General features: G+C 34.1%; 1 protein-coding gene across 1 annotated transcript in view; it reads left to right on the forward strand.

Annotated features, from left to right (window-relative positions):
• LRP1 (LDL receptor protein 1) overlaps positions 1–19,357 on the forward strand; it is a 1,646,373-nt gene that overhangs the window by 317,154 nt on the left and 1,309,862 nt on the right. The window contains exons 20-21 of the mRNA XM_090402369.1: positions 5,673–5,906; positions 17,109–17,237. Coding sequence (XP_090258495.1) covers positions 5,673–5,906; positions 17,109–17,237 — 363 coding nt within the window. The remainder of the gene's footprint in view (positions 1–5,672; positions 5,907–17,108; positions 17,238–19,357) is intronic.

Raw genomic sequence — 19,357 nt, forward strand, 5'->3', positions numbered from 1 at the left:
ATACTCTTAACTCCAGTACAAGCATGCTGGATCCCTTTACTAAATGAAGTAATTTCTGTAACAAATTTGGTGGGAAAATAAAGAGACAGACTATTAAAATATCCAGGGATGTTTGAAAACCTCATCCTGAATGGAAAACTTACAGAGCCGTAAAACATATCAGCTAATTAGGTACAATTTTAGTGAAGATGGAAAGAAACACAATTAGCAAAACTGGTATGCTAAGAAGTCAACTGAATAATCATGTATGCAATAAGAAAAAATTTAGTCAAAACACTAAAGTAGCCATATACAAGACAGTATTCAAACCAATTTTATCTTATGAATCTGAGTGCTGGGTAAGAAATAAAATGCTTGATCAAAATTGGAGATTACAGGTATGAGCGTTCTAAGAAAACTTGGGGGTAGCAATCAGATAACATCATTGGCAGAATTCATATTAAAAATGAAAATATTAGTAAAGAAGCAGAAACTGTTTCCTTCCTACTTCCATATTTAAACAGGTATTTAATGCAAGGATGGCTGGAAAAAGGCTCAGAGGAAGACCAAAAAATCTGGGTGCCGTGATGCAATCAGAAATACCTTAAAGACCAAAATCTAAGATTTTTGAGGAAAATTTACAATGTTAGCAATAATGTGAATTTTTCATGTAATACTAACATTGTGTCCAGTATGTGTGAGGATTTTGATGAGGATAATAATGATGATGATGGAAAGAATATTGGAAATGATTTGAGGGAAAATCATTTCCAATATTCATAATGATTTGATTGGACTGATACCTGTAAGGATAACGGTTTGTGGTTTTATGTGACTAAGTGTAAGGTTATGGTGCACTTTTGGCTGAAGAGATTGTGTGCTCTGTTTTATATTGAAAAGACAGCACTGCAGGAAATTGACGAGGTTAAGAATTTGGGGGATGACAGTGGATAGGAAGTTGAAGTTTCTGATATAATTGCATCTGGACTTGTGCACAAATTTGGTTGCTTGGTTTTCTTGAGTTTCTGGATATCATAGAGAAGATTCAGTGGCGGTTGAATAACTTCGTGGAGTTTTTTTCTATGATAATAGATTTCCATTCATCCATTTAGGCAATTTAATGCTACCAGCTTGCCATTTCTTTGCTACATCACTCTAGAAGTAAGTATTTTGTCTGTAGAACTGTGTGCACTTACAGAGCTGATTTGCCTGTTTAGAAGGATGAAAAACTTGAATTTCTGGAAGAAAACCCTCTACCTCTATATGAGAATGGCTAATTCACCATTTGATTGAAAAGACCTTATAGGGGTTCCTCATGTGACAGATGGGATTCAAACCCTTGTCTTTCCAACCAAAAGACTTGTGTATACCAACTGAGCTATGGAGGCTCAATGATAATAGATTTATGTAGTTTCAAGTTTAGCTAATAGGTTGAAATGAGGTGATATGATAGCACTGTTTAAGTTACTAAAGGAATTTTTTTAGAGCTAATACCAAAGAAATCTTTACATGTGTCTGGATGGGAAAGAACAAGGGATTGCCACTGGAATTTGGATAAATGTTGGTTAATAAAGATACATGGACTACTTTTTTTGTTTGGATTTGTCCAAAACAAATTTGTGGATAGGGAGTTGAAGCTTAGAGGATTCTGAAGGTAGTCAAAACAGCACACTGATTATATGGGTGTTGAAGAACACGCTAACAAGCAGTGATTGATATGTTATTGTTCCTCTATATCTGAATTACTGCATGCATATCTGGACACCTGATTCTGCAGGGAAGAAGAAATGGTGGAGAGGATCCAGAGGCAAGTGATAACAGATTGCAGTAGGTCTATGGAATGTTCCCCGTAAGAATACATCGACAGTCTGTAGGCTTCAAAAACTAGCTGATAGGTAGAAAAGAGGAGACATGATAGAAATATGTCAGTTATTAAAGTAGTTTTATAGGATTGAAACTGAAGGCTCTTTTCAGTATGAAAAGAGTCTTCAGTATCAATCCTGTAAACGAAGAGAACGAAGGGTCACCCATGGAGATTGTCTAAGACCATGGTTAGAAAAGGGTCATAGGATTAGAGTTTTTGCTTGGAGGGTGGTAAATAGGTGGAATGGGTTGCCAGAGATGGTTAGCAAATAGTTTGTCAGTGAATGAATTTAAGGGGAAATGTGATAGGCAGTGTAAATAGTGGATCTCATGTGATGAGTCTTCTGACTCCATGGAGATAACTTTAAAATAATAATAATATGGAATTTCCTTGGAATGGAAACAGTCGATTTAAATTTAGTGTGTTAGTATATAGCTAATATATACAAAGTCACAGAATGTTTGAGACACCTGAGTATATAGTACTGTTGGCAGATTAGGGACTAGATACATTTCACACACTATAGCAAAACACCATTATAATGAATTTTTTGCTATACCAAACTTAAAAAGTCTCAGCCAATTCCCCTAAAGAATAGTGCTTTTAAAGGTAATTTACTATACAAATTATTCACTATCAGAAGTCCTGTAGTCTCTAAACCCATTGTACTTTTCAATCTGTTTTGAGACATTTAGATTCTTAAACCTCCAATAAACAATATGTCTGTGTCACATCTTGCATCAAAATACTTCCATCACATACTCTCACAAACATCCATTCCACTATGGAATTTCAGCTTATTCCTGTTGCACAGCAAGGTTACTATACATACTACCACAGTCCTGCAAGGGCCTCATGTTTTTTTATAAAATATGTATCACAAGGTATAATTTTCTTCACAATAAAAAAGAATGGCAGACAATTCTTCTTGAATGGCAGGAAATTTCAAGAAGAGTGATGTGGGCAAATCAGAATGGGGAACTGGACAATGAGACTTATTTGTGCTTGTGGTCCCACAGAAGGTACTACTAAGGTAGAAGTGGAGGAATTTTTTGAGGCTTTAGAGAAAGCAACTGACACAATGAAAAAATGTTGGTCCTTCTTGGGAATCTAAATAACAGAATAGGAAATGATTATCAGACATACAAAAATGTTTTGGGAAAATTTGGAGAAAAGAGCAAAGCTAATAATAATGGCAAATACCTGTTGGATTTCTGCTCAGGACATGGACTGGCTATTACTAACACCATGTTTCAACATAAAAAAATATGCACAAATTCACATGGAGAGAAGAGGCAAGGAATAAGAAAAGTCTTATTGACTATGTTATTGTTGATAGCGATGCTTTCTCACTGTTGCAGGACACTAGAGAGTACAGAGGATTTGAAATTGGAACTGATCACCATTGAATAGGATAAAATTGAATTTCATATTGAAAAGAAGAACATGTAAGGAAATTTTAAAGCGAATAAAAGTTGAGCAGCTCTCAGATATGAACTGTAGACTAAATTGCACGAACATTATTCAAGAAAAAAATGAAAGAGTTTGTGAACAGAAACCAAACTCTTGGAGAGTTAGTGGCAAATCCCGAAGAAAACATTGGTGGGATTGTCTGCAAGGATAGAAAAATCAGAATTCCATGGTGGACACAGGAAGTTAAAGAGGCAGTGAAGAAAAAGAAGAAAGCATATCAAAAGTTCCTGGCAAATTAGTCAGCTTGTGCTCTTAGAGAATACAGAGAAAAATGTAAGAAAGCCAAACACTGTGTAAAACTAGCTAAACAAAAGCCTTTGTAAGAACATAGAAAATAAATATCAAGAAGGTGGCAAGAGGTGGTATTCTGGAGGTTGGTGAAGAAGCTCAGAAACGGAGGAAAGAGTGCTGTAAAAGGAATTAGAGATTATAAATGTGACATGAAAACTGGAGAAAAAGATATCCTTGATGTATATCGGAATAATTACTTCGAAAAATTGCTAAATGAAACAAGCAGTGATAGCACAGTGGTAAAAAATACTGACAAGGTATGCAATCAGGAATACATATCTACTTGAAGTAGAAAAAGCCATCAAAAGTCTGAAATGTGGAAATGCAGCTGGAGTAGATGATACTCGACCAGAAATGCTCAAGTGTGCTTAAATATAAAAGTCTTACAATGGCTGCCCTGCATAGTTCAGAAGGCCTGGACAGAGGGATGAATTCCAGATGACCGGAGCAGAGCTCTCATAGTACCCATATATAAAAAGGAAAATAACATTGAATGTGAGAATTACAGGTATTTCTCTACTGAGTGTTCCTGGTAAGATATATGCAAATATACTTGAGAAATGGTTCAGATGGATTGTGAAGAGAAGCCTAGTGAAGAACAAGCTGGATTCAGGCCAAATAGAGGCTGTCAGGATCAGATTTTCTCTTTACGACAAATAGTTGAGAAGTCATGAGAACATAACAAAGTTCTTTATTTAAGTTTTGTAGATCTGGAAAAGGCATATGAAAAGGTGTCAAGAGAGAGAGAGAGAGAAGAAGCTATTCAAAATGTTCCAGTTGTATGGTGTCAGTGGGGCACCTATTCAAGCAATACTTGGTCTTTATTTGAGTTGTAAGTCAGCAGTTAGAATTGAAGGAAGTACAGGAAGATGGTTTAATGTTAAATCTGATGTCAGACAAGGATGTACATTATCCCCCTCTGTTATGCATTATCTATATGGATCACATTATGAAGGAAAGTGGTATTAAACCTGATATCAAAATTGGAGATGTTAATCTCAACTCTTTGCTTTATGCAGATGATGTTATACGTCTAAACAAATCCACTACAGGTCTACAAGATTCCCTGACTAAAGTAAATAGCTGTTGTAACAGATATGGAATAGCAATTACAAGACAGAGACGATGAAAATAGGCAGAAGCATTCAAAATATCAACTGCATTGTGATTGGAGAACCTATAGAACAAGTAAAACATTTCAGCTACTTAGGCACAATTTTTAGTGAAGATGGTAAATTAAATTTGGAAATAGACAACAGAATCAATAAAGGTGGCATGGTAGGAAATCAACTGAATAAATTTATATGTAATAAGAGAGAAATTAGTCAAAAGACAAGATAGTGTTCAAACCAAACCAGTTTTAACTTATGGATTCTGAGAGCTGGGTTAAAAGGAAAACACTTGACCAAAAACTGGAGACTGCAGATATGAGAGTCTTTAGAAAGATTAGGGATATATACAGATGGCATCAATGGCAATATCATATTAAAAACGAGGATATTAGGAAAAACTTGACATTGTTAGCATCCAGGAATGTGTTAACATAGCTAATCTCAGGTGGTGTGGTCACTTTAAACAGAATGGAAGAGGAAAGATTAGCAAAACAAGTATTCTCTGCCAGGTTGGCAGGAAAAAGACTCAGAGGAAGACCGAGATATAGGTCGATTGATGTAGTGTATAAAGTGGCTTAGAAGATAGAAATATAAGATCTGACAATGTTGGATTCTTGACAGGTAACAGACTGATTTGGAAGGAAATTATGATTCTGATTTTGTAATATGAATGGATAGAAGTTAGTAATGATGTAAATTTTTCATGTAGTATTATCATATCCAGAACACCCCCTTGAGGGTGCATGTCTGGAATTTGATGATGATGAAAAAGAGTAATCAGCTATTCAATCCTATTCTAGTTATTCATCAGTGATTTTTTTGAAATTAGTGCTTCATTGTTGTTTTCAGATTGATTACAATTTTATAAAAGTTTAACATTTTTCTCTTTTACTGAAAAAGTTTTATTGATGTGTGTATTATATATACTTAGTATATTCTTTTTAATCTTTTAGTTTATCCAGAATGTGAAGCAATGGAATTTCGTTGTGAAAATCACCGTTGTATTCCTTTAGAATATGTGTGTGATGGTGATGATGATTGTCGAGATGGGTCTGATGAAAACATATGTGATCATCCATGTAATAAAGAAAATCAATTTTTCTGTGATATTGAGTCACGATGTTTGAACAATGCATTAAAGTGTAATGGAGTCTGGGACTGTGAGGATGGAAGTGATGAAAACTGTAGTAAGAATTGATATGCTCGTATATATGTATATATATATATATATATATATATATATATATATATATATGACTTTTATTATTTATATCACTTATATTATTTATATAACTTTTATTATTAATTACCAATACTTCTTAATGGAGTAAACCTATTCATAGTTCAAGGATTCATTCAATGAGCTATATATACACATTACTTAGCATTCACAACTTGTTAGTGATGGATTACACTCACCCATCATTCTCCATGTACACAGTCTACTTCTTATCTCCCTTCTTTACCAAACCTTTATATATTTTAAGGATAGCCTCTTTCACTTCCTCTCTTTGTATAATCCTCTGTTGATCTTAAATGTCTGTGTAATATCATGTGTTTTCTTCGTATCCACTAGATATCATATGTGTACCCATTTCTCTATCATATAACATGAATGGATAGTAGTTTTATATTGTTGATTATTACATAGCAGAAACAAAATAACAGAAATTAAGTATTCTTATTATTATTTAATGGGTTAGTTTTGTCCTTCTGTCACAGGCTTCATTTTTATTTTATTTTATTTATTTTTTCTAATATATGGAAGAAAATATTCATAGAAACACAAACATTAAGAACATTATTTTAAACATGATTAATGATGTTTGAAATTGTTCTGGATCGCTTGGTAATGTTGAGCATGTGTGTGGTCTCTTTTATGCCTTAGCTGAATTATTGATGAATGATACTCTGATAAGTTTAAAGGTCATATTCAGATGTTTGGGTATAAGCATAATGTCTGAAGATTCTGAAATCTCTCCTTTAAGCTCATATTAGTAGTATAAGAACTGTGATGCATCCCACTTTACTTGGTGTCTGGTAGCTTGTTTGGATTTCTAGAAAACATACATGATTGGATAGATCTGACCACTGGATCTCTCATATATGGTGTTTCTAATGTCTTCCACTATACATAATTTTTATGGAGTTTTCTTGTAGTGTACCATAATATTGTATTGCTGTGAACACTGAATACTTCAGACTGCTGTATTTTGGTTTCACTAGAGAAAGAAATGATTGTACCTTAGTCCGAGGCATGATTATGGTTCTGATTTTGTAATTCTTGCAAACTCTTGTCATCTTGGTTATAATGGAGTTGATATATTTGGGGAACAATGAAAAGATGGCCTTGTGCTCCCAGTGTTGATATGATTCTTTGCTTTTGAGGACCATAATGTTAAGACTGTGCACATCAATATCTATTTATGTGGATGTAAATATGTTTCTTTTCTGTATATTGTAATTTTTAGTCTATTTAAAGACCAAGAAAATCTGACAGCCAAAATTGGAAGCACACCATTGGTTTCTAGCTGTGCAGTTCATTTGGATGTTGAATAGTTTTGAACAACAGCAATATTTTTTTAAAGTAATGCTCTTCTTATGTTTTTCTGAAATCTTTCATTCTATATTTTTGCACCTGATGAAGTCCTGGACAGAAGGGCAAACCTATTAATGCCATTAAATTAATAAGATTAGCTAATTTTCCGTTTTTTTGTTTCTTCAGCTTTAATTAGTCATGTAGAACTACTATCTCCTTTTTACAGCTAGGAACTTACATCAAGAAAAGTATATTCTCCTGCTTACTCTTGTAGGGTAAGTTGAAGTTGACCGTATGTGTCTGTCAAAGATCTATCTCCTCAGCATAATTATTGTGATTCATCCCCCCCCCCCCCCACACACACTCATGTAATTTTTATAAGATTGACATTAATAGTTCATGGGGGACATGGCTAGTTACCTTAAAAGGAATGGAAATATAGAAATTGTAATAATACAGAAGTATGGAATGGTATGTTGGATAGCATTTGCACGATCATCTATAAAGAAAAGGGGACCATCTTGAATATATATTCTGAAATAGGACTTGCAAAGTCAAGTAATGATCTTCACAAGTATTTGAAGCATCCTGCTACCTATTTCTTAAACTGATCTGTTGAAAATGCAGATCCCCTGTTTCCCTGAAACAATTTGAAAACTAGTACATTTCTTCATCCTGTATTGAAATGTAAGTACTTGTTTTATCCTATAATAACCTAGTTCTGTGTATTTCATATATTTGCTGAGTTCTGGTTTGAAATAGCTGGTGTACTTGTTCACAAAGAGGAATTAGAAAATTCTAATTTCTAGTGATAATTGAAATAGTTAAAATTGTTGAAATAATTGAAATTGAAATGCTAATTATGATAATTGAAATTGAAATGCTAATGATGATAATTGAAATAGTATGTTGGTTCAGAGTGTTCAGAGTTCAGTAGTATCAAATTAAATATCTTGACATTTAGCTCAATTGTTGTGTTGTTAAGATTGAGCTAAATGTCAAGATATTTAATTTGATATTACTATAAGACTGGGTGCATCTGTGTGGTGGTGGTGGAGGGACAGAAATAGAGAAGCTGACAGTGAAATGTTTAGGCAGATCAGCTTAATTAATAAAAGAAGATGATTCTTAACATTGAATATTTTTATTTCTGGAACATTTTTTATATTCAATATAGTGTTAATATTGACTAGCCCATTACCTGAGCATAAACATATGTGCTTGCCATTTTTATTACCTCTGCTCTTTTCTCTTAATTTTCACAAAATATTCCTACATTTTTGTTTTGTTGTTTGCCTTCTCCAGTGACTCGAAAAATTCCACTACTTTTTTCCCATTAGCTTTTCCCTGACTTTTTGTAAGGACCATAGACACAAAAGTGCTTCATTATCTGTGACGTGAAAATGAAATTTGCCCATTTTCTATTTTTAAAATTGAATCTCTTTCAAGAAATTTTTCATGTTTAGTGTTGATTACTATTACTACTCCTTTCATTTATCTCCAGTAGCTGAATAAATCATCTTATCATTTTGAAGGTTCTCGCTTAATCTCATTAACCTCCCTACCGGCTGGGACGTCTATAGACGTCCAACTAAATCTGAATATGATTCAGCCCACCTGTTTAAAGAACCTGGATAAGAAGTGCAAATTGACTGTCATGTCCATTAGAAGGTGTGATAAACCCTCACGCTGAAGAGAACGGTTAATCGGATTATCTCTCGTTCGTAGCTGCCTCTCAGTTGCCTATAACAAGAAACAGACTTTCTTGTTCCATGCTGGTGAACTGGATTTTAGTTATATATGATAGACTAAAAATAGAGAAATTATTTATATTTTTGTTTTCTCTTTTTATTGTACAATACAATTTTAATTTCTGGACAAAATAAAGGTCTTGCATAATTTCTTCACTTAAATATTGCCTTACCTTGGAGAACCAATTGAATTTTTTATTTTTTTGCGCTAATTTTTTTCTAATCGCTTACTAGACAAAAGATTTTTCTTTGTTCTCGAAGAAATTAATTCATGATAATTATTTGAAATATTCTTTTTTTTAAAAGAATATTTCAAATAAGAAAAGAAAAGAAAACCGGCTGCCGACGTTCCAGATTATATTAATTTTATTTTTGTACAAAACCATCGAAATCGAATAATACTTAACAGATTTCCTTTAGGACACGCTTGAGCAACTTTGCTTTATAGAGAATAACATGAAATTCTTTAATCATATTACTAAATTTTTCTTCTTGTTGTATAGTAATCTGTACTTTCACTTTCTTGGTTTCCTTGTATAATTGGTCATTACAAAATGAAATTAACAGTTATGATTTAAATTTATATTTTCTGCATAATTCAGATATTTTATTCTCCAATTTTTAAAGTAAGCGATACATTTGCTTATTTTTATCATTCAAAATATGTATATCAAATGTGAAATTTCATTTCCATATTTTTACAATAGAATTGAACTTTATTTCGCCTCTGATAGTTTAACCCCCCCCATTGCATTACTATCACACACTCAAAAACTGTTATGAAACATAGGTACAGTTTTTATTTAATTCGTTATTTTTCTCTAGTAACTGTTCCACATAACTTTAATTTTTCGATACTGAAACTATGTAGTGATTATTATAAATTAGCAAATTATAAATCAGACAATATACATATTTTCTGATTATTATAAATCAGGAAATTATGTGATATTCGGATATAGGTGAAATTAATATTTAAAATCACTATCATCCTTCAAATGCAATATCAGAATAAAGAAAGTGGAAAACCCAAAGTTTCGAAATACATTTCGAAAGCCCGCTCTCGAAATGTATTGGTCTACAGACTGAATTCTGAACACGCCAATGTTTCGTGATGTTGTGACTGAAAAACAATTCAGTCTCATCATGAAGTATTTGCATTTTCAGAATAATGAGGAATACGATCAGGCAACACATCCTTGCCCAATCCTCAACAAAATTTATGATTTTCTGATGAAAATCCATCAAAAATGTAGATCACTCTACATTCCTGAGAGAGACTTGAGTATCGATGAAAGCCTTATGCCATTCAAAGGTGGACTGAAATGTAAGCAGTATATTCCCAAAAAGAAAGCGAAGTATGGAGTAAAATTTTTTATGCTTTGAGAATCGGAAAGTGGATATCTTTGGGATTTCAAACCTTATACGGGAAAGCAAACTGTAATCGAGCACGATAAATATTCGGATCTCCCCTTGTCGACGTGTGCAGTAATGCAGTTACTAGACCCTTTACTGGGGAAAGGTTACTGCATTATAATGGATAATTACTATATATGTGTCCTGAACTCGCTGATTTGCTTTTACAGCATCGTACAGATAGTTATGGTACTGTAAATGCAAAAAGGCGAGATATGCCTCCAGATCTTCAGGATATCAGGATATGCCTTCAGGAAAGCTATCGAAGGTGGAAATCCGAACTTATCAGCGAGGGAAAGTCTTTGCACTACGTTGGAAAGCCAAAAAAGATGTTTTTCTGCTATCTTCCCTGCACAATCCATCAATGGAATCCGTGGAGAAGCATGGTTTGAAGAAAGAAAAACCCATTGCTGTGTGTGCATACAACAACACTATGGGTGGAGTCGACAGGTGCGATCAGCAGCTATCATTCTACTCTGTAATGAGGAAACAGCATAAAAAATATTACAAAAAAGTGTTTGGACTTGTTATTTGAATTTTGAAGTGTTTGGATTTTGTTATTTGGAACAGTTTCCTCCTGTACAAGAAAAAATGTTTGTCTACCATAACATATCTAGAATACAGAATAGAAATTGCGAAAGCATTGCTGCATGCACATGCGCCTTCTTCAACAAGCAGAAAAACAGGAAATCCTGCCAGACATCTGAGGTTGAACACTGCTAACTCCAACCATTATCCCGAAAATCTACCACCAACGGCTAATAAAAAAAAAACCTGCATGCAAATATTATGTATGTAATAAAAAAAATATCAGAAAGGAAACAAAAATCTGGTGCCCTGAGTGTAAAACTGCTTTGTGTGTTTACCCTTGCTTCAAGGTGTTCCACGCTGTTCAAGAATTTTAAATTCTGAACAGTATGAAATAAAAAATGTTTGTTTTCAAGGCCATCAAAACAGTCCTTTTCAGGACTACAAATATTGATAGAGGGATACCCCGAATGCACTGTTTCTTTTTCATCATGAAGGCTAATTTTTAAGTTCTTTTTATGATACAGAAAAACTGGAAAGAGTATTCCAGGTAAAGTATTTCATAAAAACAATAAAAAATAATGAAATAAAATCTACCCTATATATATATAAAATGATAAGCCTTTTTATGTCATGTTTATCAAAACGTTTTGAAACTCAGGGGCTACCCTGAGTGTCGAGTCTTCAAAATTCTAGTCATCAGAATTCAGGGGTGGAACCCCCTTTCGAGTTATCACAATAGAAGGAGAACTGGTCTACCATACCGGAACACGGGGGGGGGGAATAGCCCCCTAGTTAATAAATGAAATATATAAATAATAACGGGAACATTTTCACCTTGCCAACACTCAACATTGATTTGATATGGGTTCCAAATTTCTTGTTTTGGAGATATATATTATACAAAGTTTTGTAATAAAAAGTTCTGCTACAATGAAGTTTGGCAGAATCAACAATATTATTACTACCTTATTTCTGTTTCTCGTGTGGGAGAAAAACGGTAAAATGTCACTCTTATAATTATATGAGATGTTATAATGGCAAAAATAGTAAGAAAAAAGTCATTTGCACTTTCTCTTCAAAACACAAAGAAAGAATATTGTAAATACAGCCAGTGGAAAAGAAAATACTACATATTTTTCTCCTGTTATCTGATTTTTTTTCTTGTAATACAAAGAAGAAATCACTGCATATAACATGGAGTCTGCAGGAGGGAAAAAAATCTAGAAATTGGTTACATTATAACGAATAGAGAAATCATGTCAGAAAACTTATTCACGTAAGATTCTAATCTCAGCAGACATAACATTTTCTTCTAGATTAGATATCTAAAGTAACTGAACCTTTGCTACTATTTTACACTAAAATGAATGGGTATGTTCCCCAAGTGATTTACATTTGTAACAGCTGTCTTGCGAATGATTTATGAAATAAATTATTTGAAATATTCGCAGATTGATTAGGTCTATTCCCCCCCCCCCCAAAAGAAGATTATGAAACGCATATGCACCTTTTCTTTGAAAATAATTCAAATCCTCTTTTTCAAGATAATTGTATGATTTAATTTCTAATTTTTGATAATAAAAGTGAAACTGATCATTATAAATTAAGCAATTATTTTGGCATAAATAATGTATAAGCATGTAAACGAAATATCAGTATTTCTGTTAGGATATAGGTAATCAACAATCGAAAAGGTAACAAGACATTCTTGACATATTCTGCACTACAGCCTGAGGCACTTTAGTGTTCTCCCCTTTCTTCTCAATAGCACTGAGAGTAATAAGCCTTCAACTTTTCCTCCAGCTAAGAGGATATTACCAAGTATTTAGAAGACGTAGATTATTTCAGAAATAGCTTCCAGCAGCAGAAGAAGTAATATTTAGATTTTTTTAAAAGAAAAACAAACACAAATAATACTACTGAACTTTCTTTTGTGTGGTATGCATATAAACAATTTTGCATGGTGAAAATATAGCATATTATTTCTAAAAGTTCACATAATTTCAGTGGACAGTAGAACAGCTGGTTTTAGATTGCAAATAAATAGAACAGAATTAGAAGCTTCAGGATACAATCTGATTGCCGTATATCTTTTGTCAAAATGGTAAAATGAAGTAATTGATTTTGAATGCTGTCTAGAAAAGCTTTCAAACCTGCATAGAAATTTAGAGTAGTTATGCAATTCAATTCCAGGAGAGAATAAGGAGGGGGGGGGGGGGAGCATTGGAAAATCTTCAAAATGAGCAAAAATGTTGAATCATTCCGTATATGATATTTTTCACATTATATTTTCAACATATCTACGAGGTTATGCACTAGATATTATCGTAATATGCATAATACAAATAAATAAATAAATAATGAAGGCGAAGAATCACTGCTAAAATATCATTGGATATAAATTTTTGATACCAAAAAGACACAATCGGAAACCGAGTAATGCAATTTAGCATTTTAACATTTTTTTTTATTTTGTCTTTATGAATAACAAAAAATCGTTTCTAAATCTGAAATGTGATGATCCATATAATGCTATTTCACTAGAAACAAAAGAAAAAGGACATATTTATTTCAGTAAATATTATTTAAAAATATAAATATTTGACATAATATTTTCAAAGCAAATATTTGAAAATTCGAAAATTCAAAAAAAAATTATTCAATTATTATACATAAAGTGAAAGAACAATCAGTGCAACTCTTCCGGTGCACTGATTTGTAGAATAAAATACACCAAATTTACTATCACTAAATACATTCATTGCAAAAGCTGATCAGTGGTCATTTCAGGATTGATTTTTTTTGCATATGTGAAATCGTTTCAATTTTTGGGAAGAGACACAATAAATCATTTTAGAGGCAAGGAAGGTCAAATAACTTAGGACAGTAAATGAAATTCTAAGCAACACAATAGACGTGAAGACAGGGGGAAGGGACACAAAGGTCACTCAGCAACAGTTAATCCACTAATGGCTATAGAATAGCCGTAACGAGATTAATGGCGGAGGAAGGTAATGGCATGATAAAAGGTAGAGTGCCAACAAAGTTTTGATCCATGAAAAAAGCTAGGGAGTGTTGAATATTTCATCCACACCGGCCGGTTGGGAGGTTAATACTGACTATCTTGGCATTGCATTTTTGTAAACTCCAATTCTTTTCTATTAATGTTTCTTAAATTTGTCATAGCAATTACTTACTTTAGCTGTAACTTGTAATGCATTTATTTCTATCACTAATTCTGTTGAGTTTGTTCCAGTAGTTGACTTCTTTTGTTTGTACTGGTCCCTTGAAGTAAACAGCATGCAACATAACTGATTATCTACTGTTAATAATGCCTGTGTGCAGTTGCAGCAGTATAGAGTTCAAATTGTTTGGTTAAGTCTAATTGACAGCCAATCCTTCTTATTTTCAATATAAAGTAACTTTACAGCTTACACGTAGTAAAAAATTATATAGAACTTTATTCAAAAACTCCAATATATTTCATCTGACGTTACATGGGCTTCGTCAAGAAGACAGACCATGAATTATATTCAAAGGATGAATTGCAATATTCAGTCATAAATCATGTGCATGTTAGCTGATGTCTTGGTTGCAGCTGAAGTACATGCTATTAAACTATTAAAGTTCAAAGGAACAATTGTAAAGTTGTGTAGATAAAATAAACTTCTGAACAGTTAATTGTGATCACTTTCCAAAACTTGGATACTGGCATGTGGTCTGATTGGTTCAGGATTGGATGATTTTCACATGTTTCTAGGAAAAGATGATTGACTTTCAACTTGCTGGAATGAAGAAGTTTGGTCTGGTTCCAAAGAACTCTGTGCCTATTGTCCATAGCATGTTAATCAAGGCCATACTTGTTGTATTTCAAAAAATCTATTATCCATTACATATGAGAAGAGCAGATTGTATGAGCTGTATATAGAAGACTCTTAATACTATCCATTTTTTGTGATGAATGATGGTGGGAGGATGAGTGAATGTATCTTCCAGTAAAGCTTTGCTTATGAAAATTCAACATGACCTGTGAGATTATGAATAATTAAGATATCCAAAAAAGGGTAGTTGTTGTTCAGTATTTAAATGGATATCTCCTTACATAATACTTCATGATACTACATAATTAGGCTCTATTTGAATATAAGACAAGGATAGTATTTGTTTGTTTAACAGGAATCATACCAACAAAAGGCTGTTAACCTATAATGCAATAGTATTGTGGTTGGGCTAAGGGTTAGATAATATGGAAATCCTGCTCTAGAGACCAAAAATGGAATTCTCCCAAGCCACACTCATTGTGGTCTCACACTGAGTGAGGAATTCATCTGCTACCTGAAGGACATTCACAAAAAACATTCATGCCCATAGCAGGATTCATACCCTAGCTAGCCTGTTGCTTGGATATCAGAGCCACTAGCTATTTGTCCTACCAGGCAACCAGGGTTCAGTCATTTTTTCACATTCCTAATAGGCTCCTCCCAGTTATGCAACTTGCTCTTTGTTATATCTGATAATTTTTTCTACTGTTGTTTTGATGGCTTAAAATATTGGCAATTGCATCATTATATTTTTATGATAGTGTGTTTGTATGCGTGCGCGCGCGCGCGCACACACACACACACACACACACACAGACGCACGCACGCACACACACAAACTGCTTGGAAAGAAATCATCTCACACCATAGTGTGAGGAACAAAGAGTCATGGCTCCACCTTAATAAGATGTAGGACCTCCTTTTGTGTGATGACTGTACCAATCCTTTGGGGCATATTTTCCACAAGTGTACAATAACAATCATTGGGAATTTTGGATCATTCTTCCTGCAGGCATGTGATGAGGTCCTGGACTATTATGGGGCAGATGTCCCTTGACCTCACCCAACTCTCCAGTTCATCCTACCACAGATTTTCAATAGGATTAAGATCAGGGTGTAGCCTGATTCATCACTCCATAATGCAGCTTTCCAAGCTGCATTATGGAGCTTCCACATCCCACTGTACACATTCTTTGCACCACTGAGGATGCTACATGTTGGTTCAGGTGATGTAGGGATCCATATTGTAAGCCTTAGTTCTGAATATTTTTGTGCAGATTTGTGTTCCAGTCAATTCTCAGAACTCTACATTCAAGGTGTTAGCTGATGAATGGCAGTTTTTACATATTATCTTTCATAGCACCCTGCAGTCATCACTTTCATCTTATATGGTATCACTAATTGTTGACCTGGAATGGCTAAATTTGTCACCATTTTGTTTCTTTCCCATAAGTGTAAATCAGGGAAAAAAAAAATCTTCTCTTCAAGCAGTACAGAAGAATACAATAGATCATTCACAAGAGAAGAAATGAAAGCTACTTTGCTTATATGCTGCACGACAGTTTTTGGACTCGACGACATCCATTTTGAGATGATCAAACATCTTTCATCAACTTACAAGGATAAACTATTGTACTTGTGCAACAGAATATTATTTGAGAACATTGTTCCAAATTCCTGTCAAAAAGCAATTATTATTGCCTTTCCTAAACCAGGGAAGAATCCAAAATCACCTGTAAACTGTCACCCAATTGTTCTGACCAGCTGTTTATGCAAGATTCTGGGGTGAAAAAAGTTCACTGTCTTATTGTTCTGGGGCGAAACAACCTTTTTTCCCATGACTCAATCTGATGGCAATACTAGTTATGGTTTGCAATCATAAGAGGCAGCAGCTGTTTGTTGACTTTCATTCCAAAGTCAGAATCCTTGGTAGTTGTAAACTCATCTGTCAGCAATTACTGAGGGTGAAGGCTGGCTGTTTAATGATTTCTGAAAGTCAAGTATTTTCCTTATCAACTCTGGGTAAGAGAAAGGAATTTGGTTTTTGAATGCTCTGTCACCTTTGGAATCTAGTTTTGAAAAGTGCATATTTATCTACCATGATTAGTAGTAGTATATAAAAGTAAATAATCCATGTAATTTATTTTCAATCATCCCCCCCCCCCAATATTTTAGGTATTTGTTGTATTTCTTCTTATGGTGAAAGAAATTTATCGAAATAAGGTGTCCCTCCCTGCTCCTCCACATGTAATCTACCACAGACATGCTTATAGATTTTTGAGCTTATTGAATCTAATTGTATAATGATTTATATATTGATTTCCGTTATAGGCATCAGTGTTCCTCAAATTCCTTGTCACAAGAATGAGTTTAATTGTTCAGATGGATCCTGTATTCCTGCATCTTGGGTTTGTGACCTGAAGTGGGATTGTAATGATAGGAGTGATGAAGTAGGCTGTGGTATGCAATATTTAAAAAATATATAAATAAATAAAATTATACTATAGATTTGTAGTATATATATTTTTTAGGGGTTGTTTTGTTTGTTGATTATAAAAATATTTTGCATATATACAAGGGTGGTCTGAAAAGTTCTCACCCTAACAATGAAAAAACGAATTTATAATTTCAATTTTTTTTTCCCAACATAATCTCCTTTAAGACTAATATTTTATTCCAGTGCCATTATCCCGTCCGCATAGTGGTTCTCAGTAAGATCTGCAAAATACTCCTCTACAGCTGCAATCACCTCTTGATTTGAAGAAAAACTCTGACCAGCGAGGAAGAGTTTTAGTTTTGGGAAGAGATAGAAGTCAGAGGGAGTCAAATCTGGGGAATAGGGTGGATGTTCCAACAATTCATAGTGCAGATCCCTTAATTTTCTCATTGCCAAAACACCTTTGTGGGCAGGTGCATTGTCCTAATGAAAGATGATTTTTTTTCTTCTGCAAACTGGGTCTTTTCTCACGAATTTTTTCATCTAGTCTGGTTAAAAGATCGGAATAATATTCCCCAGTTATTTGTTTACCCTTTTTAAGAAAATTAATAAGCAAAATGCCTTTAGCATCCCAAAACACACCGATGCCATAACCTTTCCTGCTGATGGAACTGACTTTGTCTTCTTTGGTGCTGAACAACCAGTTTCTGTCCACTGTTTTGACTGCTTTTGGATTTTGGTGTGTAATGGTGAATCCAGGTCTCATCCATAGTAATAAATTGATGCACAAAATCAGTTTTATTCTTGTTAAAATGCCCCAGGCACTGTTCAGAGATTTTCATGTGAGTGCATTTTTGATCTGCTGTGAGCAAGCATGGCACCCATCTTGCGCAAAGCTTTTTCATTTGCAATTCTTCGTGCAAAATATATCCTACACATTCTTTTGAAATGCCTATAGTCTCAGCAGTTTCACACATTTTGACTTGCCGGTCATCCAATACCATATCGTGCACTTGATCAATGATTTCTGGTGTTAAGTTAAGGGGATAAAAATCCCTTATTGTTTTTCAGCCAGTAAGCGAAACTAAGATCGAAAACTACAATCTGAACGTTTCATGCCAACAAACTGTCGGCAGATCCAAGCGTAAGTGACCACTTGGTAGTGCCACACCAAGGCAACCCACACCAAGGCAACTCGGGTTGCCTTGGTGTGGCACTACCAAGTGGTCACTTACGCTTGGATCTGCCGACAGTTCGTTGGCATGAAACGTTCAGATTGTAGTTTTCAATCTTAGTTTCGCTTACTGGCTGAAAAACAATAAGGGATTTTTATCCCCTTAACTTATCAACCTCGCCAGAAAAATAGCCGTTTGGCTTTTCATCTTAGTTATGATTTCTGGTGTTGTTACACTTTTTGGATGTCCTTCACTTGGATCTTCAAGGCTGGTACGGCCACGTTTAAACTCGGCAGCCCATTTCTTAATTTTTGAAAACAAAGAAGAAGAGTGCCCATAGACCTTTATGAACTTTGAATGAATTTCTTTTGCTGTTAAACCTTCTTTTACAAAGAATTTTATAACCGCACGATACTCGATTTTATCCATTTCAAGGGATACAGACAACACTTTTGCTTTAGACAGCTGTATAAAACAAACTACTTGATAGAATGACTTGCAGTTTCACATGGATGTTTATGACAGATGTACCAACTTTGGGGAAAAAAAAAAATCTTGCCAATAGCGTTGCCGTCTATGGTCGAGGCTGAGAACTTTTCAGACCACCCTCGTATTATCCTCAGCAAAGGCATTTCATGTCAAAGGATGTAAAAATGACTAGTGATTTTCATATGATTCATGGGCATACAAGTAACTTATTTTATTCTTTGTATATTGCATTTCAGGGTAATTCTTTGTAACTTTGTTGAACTTCCAAATAATTAAAAGTACCTGTTTTGTACATACACACACACATACATTACTGTTTATCTGACATTCAAAACCAATTAAGCAAGTCTTGCAAGTCACCCTATTTCTGATACAGCATCATGTAATTGTACTTCAGTTGTCAGAGTTTTAAATTTCCCTCCCAATATGGGTGGATAAATGATAGAGTGTGTGTGTGTGTGTGTGTGTGTTACATTTTC

Source organism: Typopeltis vanoorti, chromosome 2, assembly GCF_054136105.1.
Source record: "Typopeltis vanoorti isolate ZY-2024b chromosome 2, IOZ_Tvanoo_1.0, whole genome shotgun sequence".
In the NCBI taxonomy this organism is placed as follows: Eukaryota; Metazoa; Arthropoda; class Arachnida; order Uropygi; family Thelyphonidae; genus Typopeltis; species Typopeltis vanoorti.